At 44.7% G+C, this 27,806-nt stretch overlaps 1 protein-coding gene across 2 annotated transcripts in view; it reads right to left on the reverse strand.

Annotated features, from left to right (window-relative positions):
• The window catches only part of KCNG2 (potassium voltage-gated channel modifier subfamily G member 2), a 253,899-nt gene that overhangs the window by 75,963 nt on the left and 150,130 nt on the right, over window positions 1-27,806 (reverse strand). For both annotated transcript variants that reach the window (XM_082258197.1, XM_082258196.1), the window contains exon 2: window positions 1,378-2,215. In XM_082258197.1, coding sequence (XP_082114323.1) covers window positions 1,378-2,136 — 759 coding nt within the window. In that variant the 5' untranslated portion in view covers window positions 2,137-2,215. The remainder of the gene's footprint in view (window positions 1-1,377; window positions 2,216-27,806) is intronic.

Here is a 27,806-nt window from a genome sequence, read left to right on the forward strand (position 1 = left end):
AGGACAAGGTGGAGCTGTGTATGCAGAGGATTGTATTGTGAAATGCTTGTTTTTTACTTCTGAAATGTGAGTGGAATTTATATGGAAATAAATGCTTTTTATTAGTGATTTGCACTATGGTTCTTTCCTCTTGTCTCCTATAAGATTGAGAGCTGCTGAGAGCCACAGATTTGGAGTGTACAGCCAGTGGGAGCGGTGGCACTTATAACACTGCAAAGTGCATATAGACCTCCTTTAATTAGTTAGGTCCATTCAAGCAGGTGAGAAGACACCCATAGGTGGGGTGAAGGGCACTGTGGTGATCAGAGGCAATTACTGAAGAGTTTCTGGTGTATGGGACTGCACCCCTTTTTTTCACGGACATTGAATCATTTATTGATGGTTTGTATATATATTCAAAAGAAAAGATGTTCTTACGTTACTAATTAATTTATTATATATAGATGATTTTTACACTGTTTTCAGATATTTATTTATGCACTATAATTTGAATGCACTTTATTGTGACTATATTCAAACATATTGCCCATTAGGAGCATTGTTTTCAAACATTCCTATAGAATGCAGCATTAACCACAAAAAAACACTTCAAATCCAACCACACATAATGCTACTTGCCTGTGTTTTTTTATGTACTACCAGACTTCTTTAACTACTTATAAACTCATAAACTAGTCATCAGGTGAATTAGCTTCTGTACAGTTCAGTCCAGTAATGAAAAATATTATTACTCCTTCCTACATTTTTATTTATTTTAAAACGGAACATATTTTGGTAAGGGAATTAACGGTAAAATGAGATAAATATAGTTAAAATCTATTCATGGCCAAAATCTAAAATCATTTATTCATTTCAAAATTATATTTCAAGTTCCTGACATATTTTCTTCCTTGAACTCTGTGACATGTATTTACTATGCCCTGGTTATAGGCACTGCTGTATTACAGAATCCACAGAGCCTTCCTTCTGAACTACAGAGGTTTCTGAGAAGGGGGGTTTTAGGAGGCAGTGTCAGTACACCAATCACTGGTTGCAGGCATGGCCTGCTTATGAGAAATGTAGTACTTAGAGATGCAAAGGAGACAGCAGAGGGGAGGCTGCAAAGCAAGCAAGGAGTCTAGGAAGTTGAGGAAAGAGATGGCCAACAGACAGAAGCACTCACAACATGACAGGATATTCTTTACGCAAGCGTATACACTAACCAATGTTTGTATTGCTATTACAATGCTAATTTTATAAGATGAATGTGTGTGCTGTCACCATATATTTCCTTTAAACTTCAGGTTCCTATGCACTAATTTACATAGATAACCCTCTGCAGCTGTATTTTTAGTGTCTTGTAAACAGCTGGATATAAAAGTACAATATCACACTTACCCTGTCTTCCTCTTCTCTAAAGTCTGGCATGGTGCTGATACAGAGGCTGACTGCTGTGATGGCCACAAAGGATACTGATAAACAGGCAAAAATCTTCCCAGGAATACCTGAGTGCGGGTTCTCAACCATATCCCTGAGATGCTTCATGCACTGGGCCAATCGTCCGCTGTCCTCCAAGGCACTTTGGGAATTTTCCTTTGAGGTGCCAAATTCTCCCTCATACATCTTGGCCTCAGCCAGTTCTTCTTCTTTCTGCTGCAGTTTTCTAAGGCAGCACCATTCCAGTTGTTCCTCCTCTATTCCCCAATAAATAAGCTCTTCCTGGAAGGAAAGGGCACACATTTCTCTTAGTATCCTCAGTTTCCCAGCTGCCATGAAAGTCATAATAGTCCTAAAGGCACATGGGTTACGATCAAAAAAGAATTCATTGCAGTTAATGTCATAATCGTCACACACATCCATTATTTCATCATAATTATTACAGCTTCTTAGTTTTCCAAGCCTCGTCAATGGACAGTCTTCGAGAGTGGTCCATGGGATGCAGTACTTGATGCCACCTACATTTATAATGACATGTCGAATTCTGTCTTCCACTTGTCCTCTGTAAAATCTCTCCTCACCGGGACGAAGCAGCTTAGCTGTTTTATAGAAGACCCCCTTTCTGGTCCGTACCTCACACAGGTTCTCTATATTTTTGAATCTGAAGGAGGTAAAGTCGGCCTCTGCTTTCCCCGCCAATAATGCCATTTCCTGATACATTGGTTTTCTTCATTGAAGCTACCACTATTTCTAGAGGAAAACAGGTGGAGAGACCCTATTGAGCAAAACAGCTGCAGATCTGAAAGAGAAGAAAATGTGTTTGTTGGTTGGCACAGTTTATGGGACCAAAGTACAGCAAATAAATATAATCGTGTTCCAGACATAGGACATCCATAATCAATTAACTTCAACTGCTGTTCAGTCTTGCATGTACTAGGGAAAGCTGCTTTTGGTGACTGTGTATGAAGAAATGATTATGATTTATGATTTATTGCCTTCTTTCCCTCTGCATACCACAGGGTAAATGAGAAGAAAAAAGCATACTCAGCAGGGAGTCTGCTTAACCAATTTAATACAAGGTCACTGTGTTTTTGTGACAAGGCCAGTATTTGTGTTGGTATAATATGCTTGTTAAACCAAGATTTTACATTTTATTTGTGGTATTTAAGAATAAACTTTTTTTTGGAAAGAAACATTTTAAGGCTATGTTCGTACTGATGCAGCTCTGCAAGCCGCATTTTGCGTAGTCACGGCAGCCCATTCATTTGAATGAGCTGCCATGCCTCCTGAAAGGCAGGGAAAAGGTCCCTGCACCATTTGTGGAATTGCAGCCTGCACAAGAATAGCAAGTGCGGTGCGGTTCCCATTGTGGGTGCATATTTCCAGTGCGTGCAGCGTGCCATTAGGTTTATTGGCAACCGCATGCATCCAGCACATTTTTCTGTGTGGGTGGTTGCAGCTGCAGCTGTGTGGTTATCCAGCAGGAATCCCCCACACAGATGTTAACCTAGCCCAAGATGAATACAGCGTTAAATAACAGGTACCATTTTATACTACTTCTTGTAAAGAAAATCCTTATCAGTGATGGAGCCCAGAGTATATTCTATACAAATAATGACCTTCTGCAAAACAGTTTTTCCATTGCCTTGGTAGACCCCACACATGACCACAGTTGTAACTGGTGATAGGTCGCTCAGACCCCAAGGGCAGCTTAAAGTGATTTTAACTACTTCTGGACCTGAAGATTATCCCCCTATTGACCAGGCCATTTTTAGCGATTCAGCTCTACGTTACTTTAACTGACAATTGCCCGGTTGTGCAACGCTGTACCCAAATAAAATTGATGTCCTTTTTTTAACCACAAATAGAGGTTTCTTTTGGTGGTATTCGATCACCTCTGCGATTTTTATTTTCTACACTATCAATAAAAAAAAGCGACAATTCTGAAAAAAAAAAAAAAAAATCAATATTTTTCACTTTCTGCTATATAACATTCCCAAACCCTGTTCTCTCTCCATGGGGAGCGATCATGGGTGCCCGGTGGAAACCGCGGCCGCCGGCCCCGCGGATCAGCTTCCCCACTGGTGAATGGGCGTGCGCAGGCCCCTACGGCAGCGCACGCATGCCTCCACGATCGATCTCGCGGAGCACCATACAGGTACAGTGATTTGCGGGAACCTGCCGCTGTATATCTGTGGTGGCTGGTCAGCAAGTGGTTAAAGGCTATATTTTTTAAATTAAAATTAAAAAATTTTTATTCTGCACTTAAAATGGTATTGCACAGAGTGGTCTCTTACCTTCTCTTCTGGAGTCCCCTGCTGGCACTCTCTGTTCCTCCTCTTCTCTGAGCATCCCCTCAGCAAGCCGGCTGCCGAGGGGGGCACTTGTGCGGGCAGGGCACGCTCCCAATCTGGGCTGTGTGCATTTAAAGGCACACACAGTGCGGCTTGGTCATGCACTTGTGCGGGCAAGGCACGCTCTCAATCTGGGCTGTGTGCATTTAAAGGCACACACACAGTGCGGCTTGGTCATGCACTTGTGCGGGCAAGGCACGCTCCCAATCTGGGCTGTGTGCATTTAAAGGCACACACAGTGCGGCTTGGTCATGCCCCCATCTTCCTCATCACAGGTTTTGACCGACTGCTGCTGCCTGTGTTTCCTTTGAGAAGAGGAAGAAGAGAGAGCAGCGCTGCAGATTGTCACAGCGCTGGCTTAAGAGAGGACGAGGTAAGTGTTAAGTTTGGGGGGTGAGGGGTGAAAGAACTGTTATTGGTGGGTTTTACTGGAATGGGGAAGACGCATGTCTTTTCTCCTAAAATCTGCGAATGCTGGTAGTTGGACATGTGGCAGCATATGTGTTTATTACAGGAGGAAAATGTAAGTATCTTATGGTGCCTCTATTCAACACGGTATTAAAGCGGTAATAAAGTTAATATAAAAAAAAAAAAAGTCTGGTTTGCCTGCAAGGTAATATAGTTTGCTACTATGCATCACATAACTATAATGTTTTCCGGTCACTTTTAAAAATGTTTGATTTAAGTTTTATATGTTTTCAAGCTGATATCTTACATACTGTGTGTGTATCTATCTATCTATCTATCTATCTATCTATCTATCTATCTATCTATCTATCTATCTATCTATCTATCTATCTATCTATCTATCTATCTATCTATCTATCTATCTATCTATCTATCTATCTATCTATCTATCTATCTATCTATCTATCTATCTATCTATCTATCTATCTATCTATCTATCTATCTATCTCAACCAGTAAACATGTGAAAGTAAATCAACAAATCAAAATAAACCCAAAAACAACAATAAACTGTGATGCATGCATAGCAAATCATATAAATGTTGTGGTATATGTTCCTATTAATAACTATAAAAAATGAAAGCGTATCTATGGTCAAAATGTAAAATCATATATCACATCATATTTCAATAATTTCTACCCTCCTACTAATAATCTCAACAATTGTAAAGTTTGTATATTTTGCGAAAAATTCCAAACATTTACTTCCTTAAACACATAGGGGCTGGTCACTACATTGAAAGGGGCATGTACACTGGTCACTGCATTGAAAGGGGGCATGTACGCTGGTCACTACATTGAGGGGCATGTACGCTGGTCACTACATTGAGGGGCATGTACGCTGGTCACTACATTGAAAGGGGCATGTACACTGGTCACTGCATTGAAAGGGGGCATGTACGCTGGTCACTACATTGAGGGGCATGTACGCTTGTCACTACATTGAAAGGGGGCAGTACGCTGATCACTACATTGAAAGGGGGCATGTACGCTGGTCACTACATTGAAAGGGGCATGCACGCTGGTCACTGCATTGAAAGGGGGCCTGTACACTGGTCACTACATTGAAAGGGTACATGTATACTGGTCACTACATTGAAAGGGTACATGTATACTGGTCACTACATTGAAAGGGGGCCTGTACGCTTGTCACTACATTGAAAGGGGGTCTGTACTGTGGGGTTTGTGCTAGGGGGTCTGTACTGTGGGGTTTGTGCCACTCTCAGTCAGTGTATCCCATAATAGGGTGTCTCTCACAGTATATGCTCCCTATTATAGGATATACTAGTACTGATGGACCCCTTAATATGTGATATATTGGGAGAATTTGTTCACGCAAGCAAAATACAGGGGACAAAATGGATGGAGTCTATAAGGGGTGTGGCTTCTGAGAAATGGGATGGGTCAAAATAAAAGGACGGGGTCTTGCGCCCCCCCATCTTAAAACTTCACCAGCCGCCACTGCTTTACAGATTTTTAAATGTTAACCATATAGGTCAAAGAATAGCCCTGAAAATGGCAATTTAGACATTATCAAGGTCATCTGTTTGTTGAGTAAAAAGTTATAAGCAGGGCCCTTTACACTACATCATTCTGTATTCATATAACATAAGGCTCTGTCAGCCCACAATTTCTTTTTACAAATGTGATCCATCAACATGTACTGTAAATACCTACGGAAAAATGTATTCTTTTATTCATAGATTTTATTGGGCATCTCAGCTCTCTCCCTCAGTCTCCTCACGTATCACTAATTTACTATCCGATATATCAGTCTGGATGTCACACCACTTCCTCAAACTCAATCTATCCGAAACCGAACTTATAGTTTTTCCTCCACCACATGCCCCTTCCCCCATTCTCTCTGTCAATATCGATGGCACAACTATCAGCCCTTCCCCGCATGCCAAGGTCCTAGGTGTTGTCCTGGACTCTGAACTCTCCAAGCCCCACATCCAAGCACTGTCCAAATCTTGCCGCCTCAACCTCCACAACATCTCCAAAATACGCCCCTTTCTAACCAATGCCACAACAAAGCTCCTAGTTCACTCCCTGGTCATCTTGCACCTCAACTACTGCAATTCCCTTCTCATTGGCTTACCTCTACACAAGCTATCCCCCCTTCAATCCATCATGAATGCTGCTGCCAGACTCATCCACCTTACCAATCGCTCAGTGTCCGCTACTCCTCTCTTTCAAGCCCTCCACTGGCTTCCGCTCACCCAACAAATTAAATTCAAAATACTAACAACAACTTACAAAGCCATCCACAATTTAGCCCCCAGCTACATCACTAGCCTAGTCTCAAATTACCAACCTAATCGCTCTCTTCGGTCCTCTCAAAACCTCCTGCTCTCTATCTCCCTAGTCACCTCCTCCCATGCTGGCCTCCAGGACTTTTGCAGAGCCTCTCCAATCGTATGGAACTCCCTACCTCAATCTGTCCGATTATCTCCTACTCTATTAGCTTTTAGACGATCCCTGTAAACCCTCCTCTTCAGAGAAGCCTATCCTACCCACAACTATACTTGCATTTTCTCCATCAGCCCATCCCCCACAGTTATTGCCTTTTGTTTCACTTGACCCTCACTTCTAGATTGTAAACTCTAATGAGCAGGGCCCTCCAATTCCTCCTGTATTGAATTGTATTGTAACTGTATTGTCTTCCCTCACATTGTAAAGCGCTGCGCAAACTGTTGGCGCTGTATAAATCCTGTATAATAATAATAATAATTCCTCAACTGAGCCTAAAAAGGACAAAAATTATAACAAATTGTTACACTGCAAAAATATGAATCTCAGGAACTATGAACCCTGCATACAGTGGCGTACCAATGGGGGGTGTCAGCTGGTGTCCTGCCCGGCGTGTTCCTCTAACAGATCCCGTATTGCAGTGTGAAGGCAGCTGCGGTGGCAGCTCCTTCAGTCCGCGCTGCTAGCGGGGGGTGGGGGGGGCGGAGCCGCGGCGGGAAGAAGGGGGGAGCCTCGGCGGGAAAAAGGGTGCGGAGCCTCAGCGGGAAGAAGGGTGCGGAGCCTCGGCGGGAAGAAGGGGGCGAAGCCTCGGCGGGAAGAAGGGATGGAGCCTCGGCGGGAAGAAGGTGAGTGCCCATTGCCCAAGTGTGTGTGCTGGATAGGAGAGGGATGGGGCAGCTGCATTATGCATATAGAGGAATTCATCTTTCCCTATTCTCTTCTGCAGCTGCTGAATAACTGATTCTCCTCCTCTCCCTCCTGCAGGAAGAATAGGGAAAGATCAATTCATCTATATGCAGCTGCCCCATCCCCCTCCTATACAACTTATTTTTCTGGCTCCCCAGTGCTCTTAGCCCCCCCTCCAGTGCTCTTATCCCCCCCCTCAGTGCTCTTATCCCCCCCCCTCAGTGCTCTTAACACCCCCTCCAGTGCTCTTAACCCCCCTTCCAGTGCTCTTATCCCCCCTCAGTGCTCATATTCCCCCTCAGTGCTCTTAACCCGCCCCTCCAGTGCTCTTACCCCCCCTCAGGGCTCTTAACCCCCCCAGTGCACTGGACCCCCCCCTGTTCTTTAGCCCCCCGGTGCTCTTCATCTCCCTCCCCCCTATGCTCCCTGCCCCCCCCCCAGTGCTCTCCACCCCCTGCGCCTTCCAACCCCCCTGCAATGCTTTCCAAACCCCCTCTTAATTCTCTCCAGTCCCACCCCCCCCCCACCGTGCCCTTCAGCTCCTCCAGTGCTCTCTGCTTCACCTGTGCTGTCTGGCCCCCCTAGTGCTCTTCTATCTTCTATCATGTCCTCAGTCTCTGACCATCTCCTGTATCATGTCTGCAGTCTATGACCATCTCCTGTACCATGTCTGCAGTCTCTGACCATCTTCTGTATCATGTCCTCAGTCTCTGTCCATCTACTGTATCATGTCCTCAGTCTCTGACCATCTCCTGTATCATATCTGCAGTCTCTGACCATCTACTGTATCATGTCTACAGTCTCTGACCATCTCCTGTATCATGTCTGCAGTCTCTGACCATCTCCTGTATCACGTCTGCAGTCTCTGACCATCTCCTGTATCACGTCTGCAGTCTCTGACCATCTCCTGTATCACGTCTGCAGTCTCTGACCATCTCCTGTATCACGTCTGCAGTCTCTGACCATCTACTGTATCATGTCTGCAGTCTCTAACCATCTACTGTATCATATCTGCAGTCTCTGAGCATCTCCTGTATCATGTCTGCAGTCTCTGACCATCCCCTGTATCACGTCTGCAGTCTCTGACCATCTCCTGTATCATATTTGCAGTATCTGATCATCTCCTGTATCACGTCTGCAGTCTCTGACCATCTCCTGTATCACGTCTGCAGTCTCTGACCATCTACTGTATCATGTCTGCAGTCTCTGTCCATCTCCTGTATCACATCTGCAGTCTCTGACCATCTACTGTATCATCTCTGCAGTCTCTGACCATCTACTGTATCATGTCTGCAGTCTCTGTCCATCTCCTGTATAATGTCTGCAGTCTCTGACCATCTACTGCATAATGTCTGCAGTCTCTGACTATCTCCTGTATCACGTCTTCAGTTTCTAAGCATCTCCTGTATCATGTCTGCAGTCTCTGACCATCTCCTGTATCACATCTGCAGTCTCTGACCATCTCCTGTATCACGTCTGCAGTCTCTGACTATCTCCTGTATCACGTATTCAGCCTCTGACCATCTCCTGTATCATGTCTGTAGTCTCTGACCATCTCCTGTATCACATCTGCAGTCTCTGACCATCTCCTGTATCACGTCTGCAGTCTCTGACCATCTACTGTATCACGTCTGCAGTCTCTGACCATCTACTGTATCATGTCTGCAGTCTCTGACTATCTCCTGTATCACGTCTGCAGTCTCTGACCATCTACTGTATCATGTCTGCAGTCTCTGAGCATCTCCTGTATCATGTCTGCAGTCTCTGAGCATCTCCTGTATCATGTCTGTAGTCTCTGACCATCTCCTGTGTCAGGTCTGCAGTCTCTGACCATCTCCTGTATCACGTCTGCAGTCTCTGACCATCTACTGTATCATGTCTGCAGTCTCTGACCATCTCCTGTATCACGTCTGCAGTCTCTGACCATCTACTGTATCATGTCTGCAGTCTCTGACTATCTCCTGTATCACGTCTTCAGTCTCTGACCATCTACTGTATCATGTCTGCAGTCTCTGAGCATCTCCTGTATCATGTCTGCAGTCTCTGACAATCTCTTGTATCATGTCCTCAGTCTCTGACCATCTCTTGTATCATGTCTGCAGTCTCTGACTATCTACTGTATCATGTCTGCAGTCTCTGAGCATCTCCTGTATCATGTCTGCAGTCTCTGACAATCTCTTGTATCATGTCCTCAGTCTCTGACCATCTCTTGTATCATGTGTGCAGTCTCTGACTATCTACTGTATCATGTCTGCAGTCTCTGAGCATCTCCTGTATCATGTCTGCAGTCTCTGAGCATCTCCTGTATCATGTCTGTAGTCTCTGACCATCTCCTGTATCACGTCGGCAGTCTCTGACTATCTCCTGTATCACGTCTGCAGTCTCTGACCACCTCCTGTATCATGTCTGCAGTCTCTGACCATCTACTGTATCATGTCTGCAGTCTCTGACCATCTAGTGTATCATGTCTGCAGTCTCTGAGCATCTCCTGTATCACGTCTGCAGTCTCTGACAATCTCTTGTATCATGTCCTCAGTCTCTGACCAACTCCTGTATCACGTCTGTAGCCAGTCTCTGACCATCTACTGTATCATGTCTGCAGTCTCTGACCGTCTACTCTATCATGTCTGCAGTCTCTGACTATCTACTGTATCATGTCTACAGTCTCTGAGCATCTCCTGTATCATGTCCTCAGTCTCTGAGCATCTCCTGTATCATGTCCTCAGTCTCTGAGCATCTCCTGTATCATGTCCTCAGTCTCTGACCATCTCCTGTATCATGTCCTCAGTCTCTGACCATCTCTTGTATCATGTCTGCAATCTCTGACCATCTTTTGTATCATGTCTGTAGTCTCTGAACGTCTCCTGTATCAAGTCCGTAGTCTCTGACCATCTCCTGTACCATGTCTGCAGTCTCTGACCATCTCCTGTATCATGTCTGCAGTCTCTGACCATCTCCTTTAGCAAGTCTCCAATCTCTTACTCAAACTTAAACACATTAGCTATCTATTTATGCTGAAGGTAGGACTGTACAGGGGAGGCAGAGAGTGCAAAAGGGGGAACTGTGATTAGAGAGACGTGGGACAGACTGCAAGGGGCACTGTGATGGGGGGCTGTGAAATTTTAAAGTTGGGGGGTGGGTGCCAGATATAGGATCCGCCCCGGTGCCAAATGCTCTAGTTACGCCACTGCCTGCATATCACTCAGCGCTCACGGTAGCTCATGAGATTTTTCATTCACAAACAAACCAAATGGAGCCCAGTTTACATTTCAATTGAAATATGTTCTTTTACAAAGAGCTTTAACCACGGGTGCCAGTTAATAGAATAAACATCATGATTTCTGTTTTTCTAGTCCTGTTAATATAACACTTGATTCTGCCTTCAGAAGAAATGCAGTCCCTGTGTATGAGTGTAATCAGGCACAGAATAAAAGGTCTTATATGAATGTACTGTATGTGTGAGCCCAAAATAGTATTATTCATTTACATACAGTATTTCAGTTTCAACCTATTCCTCCAAGATCTATAGGAAAAACTAAACTCTTCTGCGCACCTTCTATTTCACAGCAGTTTAAAATGTTAAAGAGGAACTCCAGTCTCCTGTGAAAAAAATAAAAGTCAGCAGGTACAAAAACTGTAGCAGCTGACTTAAAAAAACAGCCACTCACCTGTCCCACGATCCAGCGGTGTGCTGACTCCAGCTGATTTCACCCGCTGTCTTCTTTCCAGCATCTTAGCAGCTTGCGGCTCCACAGCCGGGTGCCCACTGCACATTCGCAAGCAGCGCTGTGCATCGTGAATGGTCGAGCAGTCTTCTGGGATCTGTCATATGTTCCAAAAGACTGCAGGGGGGGGGGGACTTCCAATCACCCAGCGCCTAGGTGGTCGGAGCAGAAGTGGGAGGGAATACCTGTCAGAATTTTTTGTCCGACCCCCCCCCCCCTGCTCCTTAAAAGTGCCATTTCTTTAAGAGGAGCAGGGGGCTGAGTCCTTAAAGTGGAAATTCCCCTTTTGGGTAGAGCTCCACTTTAAGTTCCAGTCCAAAGAGAGAACCTCTAGGGTGACATAATATAGAAAAAACCATAGCTTAAGTTCAATGTTAAAAAAAAAAAAATTAATTTGGGTTATTGGTTTTTAACAATTTTTTTCTCACTCTAAGTTTGAAGTAATAGGAAATAATAGATTGTAACCCAAATCCATTTTAACATGTTTTCCTCAGCAACCTAAAACATATAGGAAATATAATAAACCTTTAAAATTAATAATATTGAAGTAGGCATCAGCAACAGATGTGCAGACTTTACTATTAGATTTGACCTATACCACAGGTTATTGGTAAATAATGGTTGTTACAAGGGTGTATATGGTGAATAAAAAAAGTTTTTGATTTAAGTATATTTTATATTATAAAGCAAAACCTAAGGTCCTCAATGATGCAAGTTTCTCATTACAGGGCATGGATTGTAAATAGTAAATAACTGGGATAGTGCTGACTAAAAGGTGGGTAGTGGCTGTAATACCACAGTATAGAAGAACTAATAGGACTAAGGAGCAGCTAAAGAGCTTTGGTTTATATCCAAGCTTGTGGTTATATTGCATTAGGTAATGTACTTGAAAAGAAGCAAATCACTGGTACATATGTGTACCTTATGTGAACAAGTCTTCCATTACCTAATAAAGGTTTGTTAAATATTTACTAGGCAAGGCAAAAAAAAAAAAAAAAAAGGAACAGACTACTTACAAATGATGGCAAAGAACTGCTTAAATAACCAACCAACAGATCAACCTTGTTACCACTAGTATAATGAAAATCTCATAAATTATATTTATTGCTGACAGGGTTCCTATCTCCAGGACAGCAAGAAAAAAGTCACTCTTACTTTTGAATTACTATATTTTAGAAGATATATGTATTATAACTAACACTTAGAAAAGGAAACATGCTTGACAGTGATTATTCAAATACAGAGTAACTCCACTTTCGTGGGGGGAAAAAATAGCAAATAAAGAAAAAATAATAGAGCGTATACAATTCCGACCCAAATCATATTGTAATTGAATGTTATTAAAAATGACCTTTCCTTTTCAATCTGCAGCCGTCGTCATTTTCTGAAAATGCAATGTTATATGGCTACCTGAAGGTGTTCTGTACACAGAATGTATACTGACCACACCCCAGAAACATCATTTCCCGCTTGTGTGATTGGCTCAACGATTTTCCCAGAAGTCTGCACTAAGATACAAGTCAGATTTATTGCATCCCCTGGAATAGAAAATTGGATTTTTGTACTTACCGTAAAATCCATTTCTCTGAGTTAATTAACGGACACAGCTCTCCATTCAAAACCACATGGTTATATTGCCCCCTACAGGAGTAGAACACTATGCAGAAAAAAGACTTGGCTTCGCCTATGGGTAGTCCTAGATGGTATACATCCCCCTCTCTGCTAAAGGCCTTCAGTTTAGTTACAAGCTGTGTCAGAAGTATCAAAACTTCATAGAGGGGTGGGTGCTGTGTCTATTAACCACTTCTGGACAGGAAGGTTTTACCCCCTTAATGACCAGGGCATTTTTTGCGATTTGGCACTGCGTTGCTTTAACTGACAATTGCGCGGTCGTGCAACGCTGTACCCAGATACAATTGATGTCCTTTTTTTCCACAAATAGAGATTTCTTTTGGTGGCATTTGATCATCTCTGCGGTTTTTAGATTTTGTGCTATAAACAAAAAAAGAGCGACAATTTTGAAAAAAAGTAACAAACAATATTTTTTTACTTTCTGCTATATAACATTCCCAATAAAATTTTTTTAAAAAAGTACATTTTTTTTTTTCAGTTTAGGCCAATTTGTATTCTGCTACATATTTTTGGTAAAAAAAAAAATCCTAAAAAGCGTATATTAATTGGTTTGCGCAAAAGTTATAGCGTTTACAAACTATGGGATAGATTTTTGGACTTTTAATTTTTTTTGTTGTTTTTATTAGTAATGGTGGCGATCAGTGATTTTTAGCGGGACTGTGACATTGCGGCAGACAAATCTGACACTAAGTGACACTTTTTGGGGACCAGTGACACCAATACAGTGATCAGTGCAAAATAATATGCACTGTTACTGTATAAATGACACTGGCATGGAAGGGGTTAATACTGGGGGTGATCAAGGGGTTAAGTGTGAGCCTAAATTGTGCTTACTAACTGAGGGGGGGAAGGCTCTGTGACAGGCACACAGAGATCGGTTTTTCAGCTTAGCTCTCCAGTCAGTTTCTCTGAAGATTGCGGGAGGCCGGCGGCGATTGCTACCGCTCCTCCCTCGGTCTGGATCCTGCTGTGTCTAATCCACTGTTTCTCAACTCCGGTCCTCAGGGCACACCAACAGGCCAGATTTTAAGTATTACCTTGGGGAGATGCAGACTAGAATACTGCAATCACTGAGCAGCAAATGATATCACCTGTGATGTATTTCAGTTTTCTTGCAAACATGGCCTGTTAGTGTGCCCTGAGGACCAGAGTTGAGAAAAACTGGTCTAATCACAGTGGAAGCGTGGCTCCGGCTGTGCGCACGTGCGCAGCCGAGACCATGTGCTCATAAACACATAGATTATGCGCAGTCGAGTTGCCCTGCTGCAGTATAGCTGCATGGGGCGGCCAGCACGTGGTTAATGAACTCAGGGAAATTGATTTTCTCTTTCGTTTTTTGACGGACACAGCTCTCATCATTCAGAACCACAGGGATGTCCCCAAGCAATGCCAAACATGAGGGGTGGGACAACAAACAATCCCAAGGCTAAACACAATAGCCAACCAGGTAAACAGAAGCTTAACAAAAAACAACTGGAACCCAACCTGAACAATACACCCCCAAAGAGGGAACAGACCCTATAAACAGCAGTCTGCAAATCCTTGAGGCCAAAGGAAGCATCCACAGATGCCAACACATCCTCTTTATAGAATTTAGTGAAAGTGTGCACCAATGACCAAGTGACCGCCTTGCAAACCTGTGCCACTGACGCCAGATCTAAGCACCGGAGTAGAGTGCGCCATTACAGGGAAAGGAGGAACCTGAACCTTGATAGAATAGGTCTGTGTGATCCATTTGGAAATGGTCACAGAAGAAGCGGACAGCCCTTTCCTCGGTCCGTCCATGATCAGAAATAGTGAGTCTGACCTCTGAAAAGACTCAGTGGCTGCCAAATACAGCTGAATTGCCCGAAACACATCCAGGGCATGCAATACAAATTCCTTAGGATGTTTGGGCCCGGGACACAGGGAAGGCAACACAATGTCTTCATTCAAATGGAAATCAGAGACTACATTAGGAAGGAATGATGGGCACGGGTGCAGAACCACCTTATATTTGTGGACCACCAAGTAAGGGGTACGACAAGATAACGCCACCAGCTCCGACACCCTGCGAGCAGAGGTGATAGCCACCAAAAAGGCCACCTTTTGGGACAGCGTAAGCAGGGGAATCTCCCGAATATTTTCAAAGAGAGGCTTCTGGAGAACCGAAAGGACCAAGTTCAAATCCCATGGAGGTAGGGGGAACCACATCGGTGGAGTCAGATGTCGAGCCCTTTGAATAGAAGTACGCACCAAGGAATGCGTGGCCAGGGGTCGCTGAAAGAAGACTGCCAAGCCTGACACTTGACCCTTGATGGTACTCAAGACCAACTTCTGCACAATGGCTCGTTTAAGGAAGGTCAAAATCCAAGCCACCAAAAAAGAACGATGGTGAATATCGATCGACTCACACCAAGAAATGTACACTTTCCACGTACGATAGTAGATCTTCCTAGAGATAGACTTCTTAGCCTTCAGTAGTGTTGGAATCACTGACCCAAGCAAACCTCTATCGTTCAGCAAAGCCATTTAGGGGCTGTAACGTTAGAATTCCATACCTCGTTAGATTTCCATACCCTCGTCACTTCCTGTGTGAAACAGCTGAGCAGCGCAGCAGTGCGCATGCTCAGAGCCCCGGATACGTAATTGAACATCAAAGAATTTGACAAGTGCGCATGCTCGGAGGGCATGAAATTATCACGGCACTGTGTGTAATGTTATACTTGCGGCGGGTACATTAAAACAGTTCGGCTGCAACATCAATAATCTCCTCTCCTATCCCTGTCACTTCCCTGATCTCGCCTAATAAATATAAAAGCGGTGGCGGGTGTATGAGATGTAAATTACGGCGATCGCGGCTCCGTGATCCGCTTTTATATTTATTACTTGAGATCAGGGAAGTGACAGGGGAAGGAGCGGAGATGATTAATGTTGCAGAGGAGCTGTTTTAATGTAACCGCAGCAAATGTAACTACCGTGAGAAATCCATACCCTCCGTAGGTGCACCGGAAGTGACGAGGGTATGGTTTTCTCACGGGTATGGTTTTTTCACGGAACAGGGGCCACTAGATCGGCTGAAATCCCTTCAGCCTCAATCCTGTGCAAAAGCTGCGGCAGAAGCTTGAGAGGAAGGAAGGTGTAGAACAGACGATACTGGCCCCTTGGGGCCACCATAGCATTTGTGGCATCCACCAGAGGATCCCGTGACCTTGCCACAAACCTCTGTACCTTTCTTTTGAGCTGAGATGCCAACAGTATCACCACAGGGTGCCCCACCAGAGACAGATCTAATGAAACATGCCCGGATGAAGGGACCACTCCCTTTAGTCCAAGGCCTGACACCTGCCAGTTTTCCACTCATGGAATGTGTACGGCGGAGAGGGCCAGAACAAAGCATTCTGCCCACAGGATGATGCTGACTACTTCCAGGGTGCCAACACACTCTTTCGAGCCTGGTGATTGACATAAGCCACCGCCGTGGCATTGTCCGACTGGATTCGTAGCAGGAGCCCCTGGAGTCGATGCGTCCAGTGTTCCAGGCACAGCCTGATCGCCCGAAGTTCCAAGACATCGACCGGTAGTCTGGACAACCCTGAGCGGAGCTTAGTCCCAGGACACTTCCCCACCTGGACAAACTGGCATCTATGGTGACCACTGTACAATACAAAAGGGAGAATAGATTTGCCTTGCTGAAGAGCGAAGCCCCCAGACCAGGGAACCCCCTGGTTTCCTGGCTCAGTCAAATCTGATTATCGAGAGACCTCAGACACTTGCCCCATTTCACCAGGATATCCCTTTGAAGGGACCGTGTACGGAACTGTGCAAACGGAACCGCCTCAAAGGTGGATACCATCAGGCCCAGCAGCCACATGCAAGTCCAGAGGAAGGACCACCTGCTGGACAGCATTAGATGAATGCCAGTGTGCAACTTCAGGAGTTATTCCAGACCAGAGGAAAGAACACTCTGGCTAGAGCTGAGTCCAGAGTCAGACACTTTTGTGAAGACCCGAGGAGCAGAGGGGAGACCAAAGGGTACCGCCATGAACAGATAGTGCTCCTCTCCCACAGCAAAGCAGAGGAAACGCTGGTGTCGGGCACATATTGGAATGTGCAGGTAAGCATAGAGGCAAGGAAGTCCCCCAGATGTAGGGATGCCACCACCGTGAGAATGGGCTCCATTCTGAATTTCTGTACCCGCACAAAGTAGTCCAGGATCAGACAAACCTTGCCCTCCCTTTTTGGGACAGTGAACAGGTTAGAATTAAAACATTGAAACTGTTCCAACACCGGAATGGGGACAATCACAGCTTGAAGAAACAGGTCTTGCACTGCCCCGAAGAGAGCTTGCACACATTCGAAGGAAAGCACCTTTCTGGAAGGCAAGAATGAAAATCTATCTTGTAACTGGACAGTATCACTTCATGGACCCATTTTTCATTTACCAGGGAGGTCCATGGGCCTGGAAACCAGCAAAGACATCCGCCCACCCCAGGAATGGGAGCAACTTCATCCTGAAGGAGCCTTGTCCATGGGTCTAGAGAATCCCGCTCTTTGCTTGCCGGACCAGGGCCGCTTGTAACCTACCGAAGAGGACTTAAAAGGTTTTGAACCATTGTCAGTGGACCCCGAGGGACAAAAAATCTTTTTTTGAGCCGACAAAGATGGTCCACGTCTGCAACGAGGTTCTTTTCCCTTCCAAGACTGTGGAAGAATGGTACTCATCCCCCCCTGTGAAACTCCAAATTATGTCATCCAGGGTAGCCCCAAACAGGCTATCGCCTTGAAAGGGTACAGCAAAAGGAGCTTCTTTAGAAGTCTGGTCCACAGACCAACACTTAAGCCACAATACACGTCTGCTGCACCACTGTCGAAGCAGATAACTTAGAAGTCAGGGGAGCTGCATCCAAAGAGGCATCGCAGACAAACTGCAAAAAGTTAGCCCACTAGTTAGTGTTTCCGACACCAGGGCAAAGGCCAGGACTGGCCTCGGCCCCGAACCAGCAATAGTGAACATATTGCAGGCCACAGACTCCGCCTTCCTGTCACTTGGATCTTTAAAAGCCTGAGATTCCTCTACCGGAATCATGGTTGCCTTGTGCAACCTGGAGACAGGGGGGTCCACTACTGGTGGGATAGTCCACTTCTTTAGAAGAGATTCTTCAAAGACAAAGCATTTAGGAATCGCAAAGGGGCGCTTTGGACACTCCCAATCTCTATAGACAAACTTGTCATAATAGGAGGGATAAGGAAACACTTTTGCCGTGAAGAAGGCTTGTGGGTGCCAAAAGGGTACAGGCACCTCCACCGAAGTCTCTGCTGCATCCTCTATTTTTAAAGTCTCTTGCACAGATGTAATCAGTGCATCAACCAGCGCCTTCTCGTGTGCAGCTACAGGTGTGGAGGAATCATCCTCACTATCTGATAGATCAGGGAGCAAGGCTGCAAACCCTGCAGGGCGGGCTACGTCCGCTGTGGCAGAGTCAGATTCAGAATCCAACAAGACTGATAAGGCAGGGGAAGGCAGGGGACACACCGCTTTGGGACACCCCCCACCACAGCAGTAACACTACAAGGGCACCAGCAAGCAGAACACCCCACAACCTGCAGCAGAGAGAGGGAGGAACATCACCATACTCACCACCCCACAAGAGTAGCCACTCCACAAGCACGCCGGACCAACCAAACATGGTTGCGGGACTACAAAAACATGGACGCCGGTTAATAGAAACACACAGGCCCCAAAGAAATGGCACTGACCATGGCAAAATGGCTGCTAGACGCTACATCCACGAGGCTCCCAGGGAACAAGGAGGGATCCCTGGAGCCCTGACAATAGCCACTGTGGCGAGGGGGATTCGGACCACCATCAGCGGCCAGCGCTCCCCCCAGCTGTAAAGCCCATCCACTGGCAGCGTGCCAACCCACTGTGTTACCCCAGAGGGGGGGGGGGTTACCAAGCTGGCCCAAAGGGACCACCAAACAAAAAGGGGGCTCTGAGGGGAAAGGAGAAAAAAATCGCAGATCGAACTATCCACTCCAAACCCATCCAGGGGGAGAGGGGGGACAGCTAATCATTATACCAAGAACCAGGTGGGTACCACTCAAGACAGAACTTCCTTACCATCGATATGGGGAGGGTGTGGATCAAGAGGAATGCTGCGACTTGGGCTGAGACCTGGTCGTATGCGACCTTGCAAGGCATTTAACTCGCAGTCCAGCCCCCGTCCAGTGGGGCTATGTCACAGCCAACCCAGCACGGAGCTCTGGTGTGTGCACGCTCACTGGCCAGACTGGGGGGACCACTGGATCTATATATGCAGCCCGTCGCCCAGTCTGGCAGTTGATTTTAGATCTCACAGGAAAAAAACTGAAGAAAAAATGCCATGTAAAAGGCAAAAAATGCCAGAACCAGAGATCCAGGCAGGGAACTAGGTCCTGACTCCTGACTAGGCAGAAAAAAAACTTAAAGCCTACAGCAGAGAGGTGGATGTATACAACTTTGGACTGCCCATATGCATAGCCATGTCTTTTTTCTGCCTACTGTCCTACTCCTGTAGGGGGGAATATAACCCATTGGTTCTGAATAATGGAGAGCTGTATCGGTCAATGAATGAAAGAGAAATGTAATTTTTGATAAGATACTCCCAATAGGAACACATCTAAAGGGATGCAGACTCACCAGCTTTTCTCATTAGTGCACTGCAGCTGCCACAGCTGTATATTAATTATTAAACCACTCCCATTAGACCCACCCAGCACAGGAGCACAGAGGAACAAACTGCAATTTCTTCAGAATAACAAAAGGTAGGAATCTGCAACAAAGTTTGTTAAAATCCTTACAATGTGCATATATCACCCAGAGGGGAATGTTTTTTTCTCAACAAAAGTGGAGTTATGCTTTAATGTTACATTGCAATGGGCTAATAAGCAGAATGATATTTAATACATCTCAGAGGTGTTAAAAATTGTCTTGCATGCACCATCTTCAGGACTAACTCTGGATATGTTCCACCAGCACACTTACTTAGAGTCTAGACACTTGGCGTGTCTTTCACAATAGAGTCAGTCTTTATTTATAAGTAATAATATATTTGGAAGCATCCGAAGATTGTTATTCAGTAAAAGCACTCACAATAATATATGAAAAGAAAGCTGTACAGTTGTTTCATCAAGAAAATAATAACAATCGACTACTGGCACTTTCAATAAAGGGCACAGGGAGAAGGGAATCAAGGAAAAAAGAAAGGTAAAGAAGAGGAAAAGAATGGAATGGATTGTAAGGGGAAGGGAAGTGGAGAAAATAAAAGACTTAGAAACTATTTGAATTAACCTTTATTCAATAATGTTGGCAAACAATTCAAAGAAGTATTTCAGAATATAAATTTTTCTAAAATAACATACATTTATTCATAAAAACTGTAAATAAAATAAAAATATTAAAAGCTTTGTATTACTGTAAACCAGCGGTAATTATTTCTACTACAATAGGATGGATTCAATAGTGTTTACAGGATGTAAGATTTGTATACACACATTTTGCGTGCTTAGTACGTACCTCCGGACTACAGGCTCACAGTAAGAAAAAAGAGAATCAAGCGCCAAGAACCTCCAGGCCAATTATTCAAGGGATGAGGAAGTGCAGCTGGTTAATTGCAGATAATCTGCATATAAGTGAAATAAATAGTAAAGGCCCGTACACACAATAAGAAAATCTAAAGGGAAATTTCGTCCGACGACCGATCTGCCGATTTTCGGATTGGTAGTATGGTGCTTTGTAAAATTGTTGAATATCCGCGCTCTCAAAGATTAGCAGCCAGCATTAACCACAATGTGATAAAAAACTATAGACAAAAAATGCAGCGCTCATAGAATAACATATGGTGTAAATGAATATATGAAAGTCCACTTCAAGCTGTTGAAATGAGTTGTATAGTCCACCGACAACACCCTTAATGTGTGACAATCCGTCTATGAAATCACAGGGACAGTGACGACCTCCACCACACACAAAGTAGCCTGCTGGCCTCTTACCAGATGGGTATGACCACCGCTCTCACAATGGTCACACAACACTTGTTGTTATAAAGCTTGATAATCGACCCTGAAAGCCTTCCAATAGGTGCTCCCAATTCAAATTTCGGATCCCAAAGTAGAAGTAGCCAGGCACAGTCACTCCCAAAAGTTAAAAAACAGGGGGAAGACCATGGTGAAGTACGTTTTTACAGGTGTATATTTATTGAAAGTAAAATGCACTCACCAGATACATCATCATAAATCAGCCTTGAATCAATAAAACAGCCTTGAATCAATAAAACCACTGTAGCAGTAAAGCACTTCCAGCTTGTGACGTCGAACCGTGCTGAAGCTCCGCCTACATGTTTCGCAGGCAACTGCATCATCAGGGGGGGAGGAATCGGCATCGGGAGACGTCTTAAATAGTGATTGAAACAGGAAAGAGGAAGCATAAACATCCGGACACGCCCGCTGGAGCCCTTGACCTGGAACTTCCTGTAAACCACAGTGATTGAAACAGGAAAGAGGAAGCATAAACATCCGGACACGCCCACTGGAGCCCTTGACCCGGAACTTCCTGTAAACCACAGTGATTGAAACAGGAAAGAGGAAGCATAAACATCCGGACACGCCCACTAGAGCCCTTGACCCGGAACTTCCTGTAAACCACAGTGATTGAAACAGGAAAGAGGAAGCATAAACATCCGGACACGCCCGCTGGAGCCCTTGACCCGGAACGTCCTGTAAACCACAGTGATTGAAACGGGAAAGAGGAAGCATAAACATCCGGACACGCCCGCTGGAGCCCTTGACCCAGAACTTCCTCTAAACCACAGACAAGGAATAAAAGGAATTGGTGGACCGCAATTAATATATTTAAAAGGCTAAAGGTGAAAACATATAGCATGTAGCAGGGACGAGGTCACAAGCAGGAAAATGCAAGAAATCTTATAACAAAACAAGGCACACATTATTAACATATCATAAATCTGTCACATTACATATAAGAATGTAAAAGACATAATGTGAAATATCATGAATAAAAATATAAATATATCATAAATATATAAAATACCAGTAAGTACATGACATTAAATGAATCAGAATCAGCTATTGTTGATAAAAGAATTGATGTCAAGTTCGACATTCAAGCCTGACGGCCTAAGACTTTTTAGAAGATATATCCATTTAGTCTCCAACCGCGAGATACCCCTACGTAGGTGTTCTCCTCTCCAGTTGGATTGGAAGAGATCAATCACCATAAAAGAGGTCCCCGAGGGGTCCCTCCCATGGTGCTTGTCATAATGTTTAGACAAATTGTGTTTCGGGAATCCCCTCCGGATATTCCCAATGTGCTCATTCATTCGCACTCTAAATTCTCTAATTGTACGCCCTACGTAGTGTAGCCCACAGGGGCAAGTTATCAAATACACCACCCTTTTTGTTGCGCAAGTGGCAAAACATTTGATGTCATATGTTATGCTGGTCTTATTGCACGAAAATTGGGTGTACCTCCTCTGCTTCAAATGGTTGATGGAGCAGACGGCACAAAGTCTGCAGGGATAAAACCATCTTTATCAACAAAGAATTTAGGTCTGACAGGAGGCTCAATGATATTTGGAGCTATTGTCAACTTCAGAGGGGGGGCACTCCTAAAAATTACAGATGGGTGATCCGGGATAATGGGTCCCAGAACCTTATCCCCCTTCAGAATGTCCCAATGCCTAGACAGAATCCTCTTTACCATATAATGGTGTGAAGAAAAAGATGTAAAAAAAGAGAACCTGGGCGAAAACCTGGAGGATTCAGCCACTATCGTATCATTTGAAAGGTTCTCCCTTACTGGATTTAGAATCAGATTCCTATCAGTCTCTGCCACCGTTTGGATGATAGAGTCAAGTTCATCCGAACCATAGCCTCTGTCCAGAAACCGCTCCCTCAAGACTTGAGCCTCTGCATGATAGTCCTGCAATAAGGTACAATTTCTCCTAAGTCGCCGAGATTGGCTCCTAGGTACTCCTTTCAGCCATGGTCTGTGGTGGCAGCTCTCCAGACTAATAAACCCGTTACGATCCGTTTCTTTGAAGAACGTGGATGTAACGAGTGTATTATCCTGGACCCGGATCTTCAAGTCCAGGAAATGTATTTCTTCTCCACTGATGTCATATTTGAGGGCTATACCACGATCATTGCTGTTCAGCGTGGAAAAAAAGGACTCCAAGGAGTCCCTATCTCCACCCCAAATCAGTCGATATAGCGCCCCCAGTAGAGAAGTTCAGGGATACTAGGTACATAAATCACCTCCTCCTCCCACCTTGCCATAAATAGGTTGGCCATTGAAGGGGCAAATTTCGCCCCCATGGCCACACCTCTGCATTGGACGTAGTGGTTACCCCCGAACCAAAAGAAATTATGCCCCATCGCATAATCCATGAGGTCAAGAATAAAATTTTGCTGCCTTCTAGGGAGAGAAGCATCCTCCCAAAGGAAAAATTGCACTGCCTCCCGACCGTGCTGATGGGAGATGATAGTGTAGAGGGAGCTCACATCTGCTGTGGCCAGCAGCAGGCCCTCTCTCCACTCGAAAGCATCCAACGTTCCGGGTCAAGGGCTCTAGTGGGCGTGTCCGGATGTTTATGCTTCCTCTTTCCTGTTTCAATCACTATTTAAGACGTCTCCCGATGCCGATTCCTCCCCCCCTGATGACGCAGTTGCCTGCGAAACATGTAGGCGGAGCTTCAGCACGGTTCGACGTCACAAGCTGGAAGTGCTTTACTGCTACAGTGGTTTTATTGATTCAAGGCTGTTTTTTGATTCAAGGCTGATTTATGATGATGTATCTGGTGAGTGCATTTTACTTTCAATAAATATACACCTGTAAAAACGTACTTCACCATGGTCTTCCCAGTTTTTTAACTTTTGGGAGTGACTGTGCCTGGCTACTTCTACTTTGGGATCCGAAATTTGAATTGGGAGCACCTATTGGAAGGCTTTCAGGGTCGATTATCAAGCTTTATAACAACAAGCGTTGTGTGACCATTGTGAGAGCGGTGGTCATACCCATCTGGTAAGAGGCCAGCAGGCTACTTTGTGTGTGGTGGAGGTTGTCACTGTCCCTGTGATTTCATAGACGGATTGTCACACATTAAGGGTGTTGTCGGTGGACTATACAACTCATTTCAACAGCTTGAAGTGGACTTTCATATATTCATTTACACCATATGTTATTCTATGAGCGCTGCATTTTTTGTCTATAGTATGGTGCTTTGGACAGCCGACTCCGACTTTTCGGCGGACAAAATCCTGATGTGCAGGCTATATAGTTTTTGTCGTCCGTCAAAACAACGTCAGATTTTTGTCTCATTAGTACAGATTTCGATGGAAAAAAATCTTAAGAGCAAGACTAGGCATGCTCAGAGACGAAAGTGCACATACACTCACCAGAATAGTGGACTGGAACGTACACACGCTCCACAAAGACTGGGTATCCATCAAAGGGGGTTTCACCTCCTTGGATCTAAGATCGTTGCCTTGGCTTAGGGACATGCATGTCCCTAACGCACTTAAGCTCCATCCCCTTATTGGCCCCTCTCTTAGAGTCTTCCGGTCGATGTGTGCGAAATGGAATATTTCCGCGATTCCAGGTCCGATGACCCCTATCCGGCTGAACCCCGACTTCCCACCTGGTATGCATCGTACATACCTGGCCGCAAATTGGTCTCTTGACCAACTGAGAGCCCATCACTTGTGGGGGGATAGCGCGCCCCTCTCTGCCTATTCTATATCGGAAACGTCGGGTACACCCCCCATACCTCAATGGTCATACTTACTACTCGAACAATATCTCAAATCTTTAGCCCGCACATGTCCCTCTATGTCATCCATGATGCCGTTTGACTGTCTCTGCCAACAGGATGGTCCGATCCGCCGGCTTATATCCACTATTCACTCCCTCTTGTTGGATAACCCTGACCAGCAGAAGCTTAAACGCTGTGAAGTGTGGGAAACGGAGCTCACCGTTTCATTTTCCCCGGAGGAATGGGAAAATATTTTCACCAATAACCACAAATGTTCCCTCAACATTACTACGCAAGAAAGCGGGTACAAACTTGTGTCCCTTTGGTATCGCACTCCTACACTGTTGCACAAACTTTTCCCCTGTACCTCGCCGACTTGTTGGCGATGTTTGGCTGAACCTGGCACACTTTTGCACGCCTTTTGGTCCTGCCCTCGCCTTTCTTTATTTGGCAGGACGTTCATTGGATCATCACGCAAGTGACCACATCTGATCTAGCCTTCACGCCTGCCCAATATCTCTTGCACCACTCCCCTACTTCTAGCAGAACTTACTCGAAGTCCCTCACGATACTTATGGTTAATGCTGCTAGGCAATGTATCCCCGCGCTTTGGAAATCTACACGAACCCCTTCAGTCAAACAATGGCTCCAACGCCTTAAAAAGGTGGCGGAGTTGGAAGAACTTATTTACGCTCCTTCTAAATACCACAAAAAATGGGCCTGTTGGATTCACTACACCTCCACACCTGAATATGCCCGCCTCTGCCAATAAGGACCTTGTGTCCCTGGACCTTGCCGCTCCACGACTACACTGCTCATTTTGGACCTCATTCTCCCCCCCTTTTTTTTTCTTTCTTCTTCCCCCCCTCCTCTCCTCCCCCACCTGTCCTTACTCCCCTTTCTCCGCTTTTTCTCGTTTCGTGCTGGGCGCATAGTTGTCACCGGGCAGGCCCGGGCGACTGGCACCCCTCCTGTCCTCTACACATTAGTAGCTTGACTGTTATTTTATTTTACGGACAACTCCCCTCTTCCCTATCCCTGGGCGCTGTTCGCCCAGGGCATGGGCCTTACTGAGGACCTACCCAACTCAAGTAGCTGTGCTCCCTTTGAGGTTTCCTAACTCCTCTGAGCTTTTCTTTTTCTCTTCTCAGCTTGGTGGACTGCTGGAGATTGGCTCTGCCAATCTTTGTTATAAAGCCTGATGGTTGCTATATTGCTTAGTTTCCTGCCATAACGTTTTTTATGCTGCTTCCTTTTACGCACTTCAGGTCCCCACCAAACTTCCATGTATTACGCATTGGATAGTTGTCCTGTGTTATCTTTGTTTTCAACGCCGTTCTTTGTACGCAAATGTGTTAAATTGTGCCTGTTTTCTACTGTTGTTTTTATGTACTTTTATACTTCAATAAAAATATTTTCAAAAAAAAAAAAGAAAGAAAGTGCACATACAAAACAATCCAGCACGTGACATCACTTCTGAAGTAGAATTCTGTCATAATGTAATAAAAAAATTATCTAAATATTATGCCACTAATGATAAAAAATGTGTACACTATGTGTGTATGTGTGAGCCAAATATGTATATCAACAATGTTGAAACAATTATTATATAAAGCCTGAAACAAAGTGCATAGTGCATAAAAAGTGCACCATGTAAAAAATACCTATTACGGAAATGTGATGCCGGAAAATGGTGGAAATAATCTTATAAGTAGTTAATAACAAAATATTCCATGTGATAAAGATGCCTGTGCAATATGACTAGAACGGAAATATATTATCGGAAATTTTTTTTCTTTGAATTACTCTAGTAAGAATGCTAATAACAAAATGTTCTGTGCAAGGAAAGTGCCTGTGCAATATGTGAATGTCAATACCTAAAAGGTGTGTAGACTGTAGTGCAATTATCAGTCAAAATGCCAAAAAAAGAATGCTGACCAGCATCCTGGAAATTATATATAAAGTGCAAGAAAATAGAAACAGGCTCACAGTATATGCACACAGTACAGGGAGTGCAGAATTATTAGGCAAATGAGTATTTTGACCACATCATCCTCTTTATGCATGTTGTCTTACTCCAAGCTGTATAGGCTCGAAAGCCTACTACCAATTAAGCATATTAGGTGATGTGCATCTCTGTAATGAAAAGGGGTGTGGTCTAATGACATCAACACCCTATATCAGGTGTGCATAATTATTAGGCAACTTCCTTTCCTTGGGCAAAATGGGTCAAAAGAAGGACTTGACAGGCTCAGAAAAGTCAAAAATAGTGAGATATCTTGCAGAGGGATGCAGCACTCTTAAAATTGCAAAGCTTCTGAAGCGTGATCATCGAACAATCAAGCATTTCATTCAAAATAGTCAACAGGGTCGCAAGAAGCGTGTGGAAAAGCCAAGGCGCAAAATAACAGCCCATGAACTGAGAAAAGTCAAGCGTGCAGCTGCCAAGATGCCACTTGCCACCAGTTTGGCCATATTTCTGCAACATCACTGGAGTGCCCAAAAGCACAAGGTGTGCAATACTCAGAGACATGGCCAAGGTAAGAAAGGCTGAAAGACGACCACCACTGAACAAGACACACAAGCTGAAACGTCAAGACTGGGCCAAGAAATATCTCAAGACTGATTTTTCAAAGGTTTTATGGACTGATGAAATGAGAGTGAGTCTTGATGGGCCAGATGGATGGGCCCGTGGCTGGATTGGTAAAGGGCAGAGAGCTCCAGTCCGACTCAGACGCCAGCAAGGTGGAGGTGGAGTACTGGTTTGGGCTGGTATCATCAAAGATGAGCTTGTGGGGCCTTTTCGGGTTGAGGATGGAGTCAAGCTCAACTCCCAGTCCTACTGCCAGTTTCTGGAAGACACCTTCTTCAAGCAGTGGTACAGGAAGAAGTCTGCATCCTTCAAGAAAAACATGATTTTCATGCAGGACAATGCTCCATCACACGCGTCCAAGTACTCCACAGCGTGGCTGGCAAGAAAGGGTATAAAAGAAGAAAAGCTAATGACATGGCCTCCTTGTTCACCTGATCTGAACCCCATTGAGAACCTGTGGTCCATCATCAAATGTGAGATTTACAAGGAGGGAAAACAATACACCTCTCTGAACAGTGTCTGGGAGGCTGTGGTTGCTGCTGCACGCAATGTTGATGGTGAACAGATCAAAACACTGACAGAATCCATGGATGGCAGGCTTTTGAGTGTCCTTGCAAAGAAAGGTGGCTATATTGGTCACTGATTTGTTTTTGTTTTGTTTTTGAATG

This window comes from Pelophylax lessonae, assembly GCF_965119305.1.
Source record: "Pelophylax lessonae genome assembly, chromosome: 5".
Classification (NCBI taxonomy): Eukaryota; Metazoa; Chordata; class Amphibia; order Anura; family Ranidae; genus Pelophylax; species Pelophylax lessonae.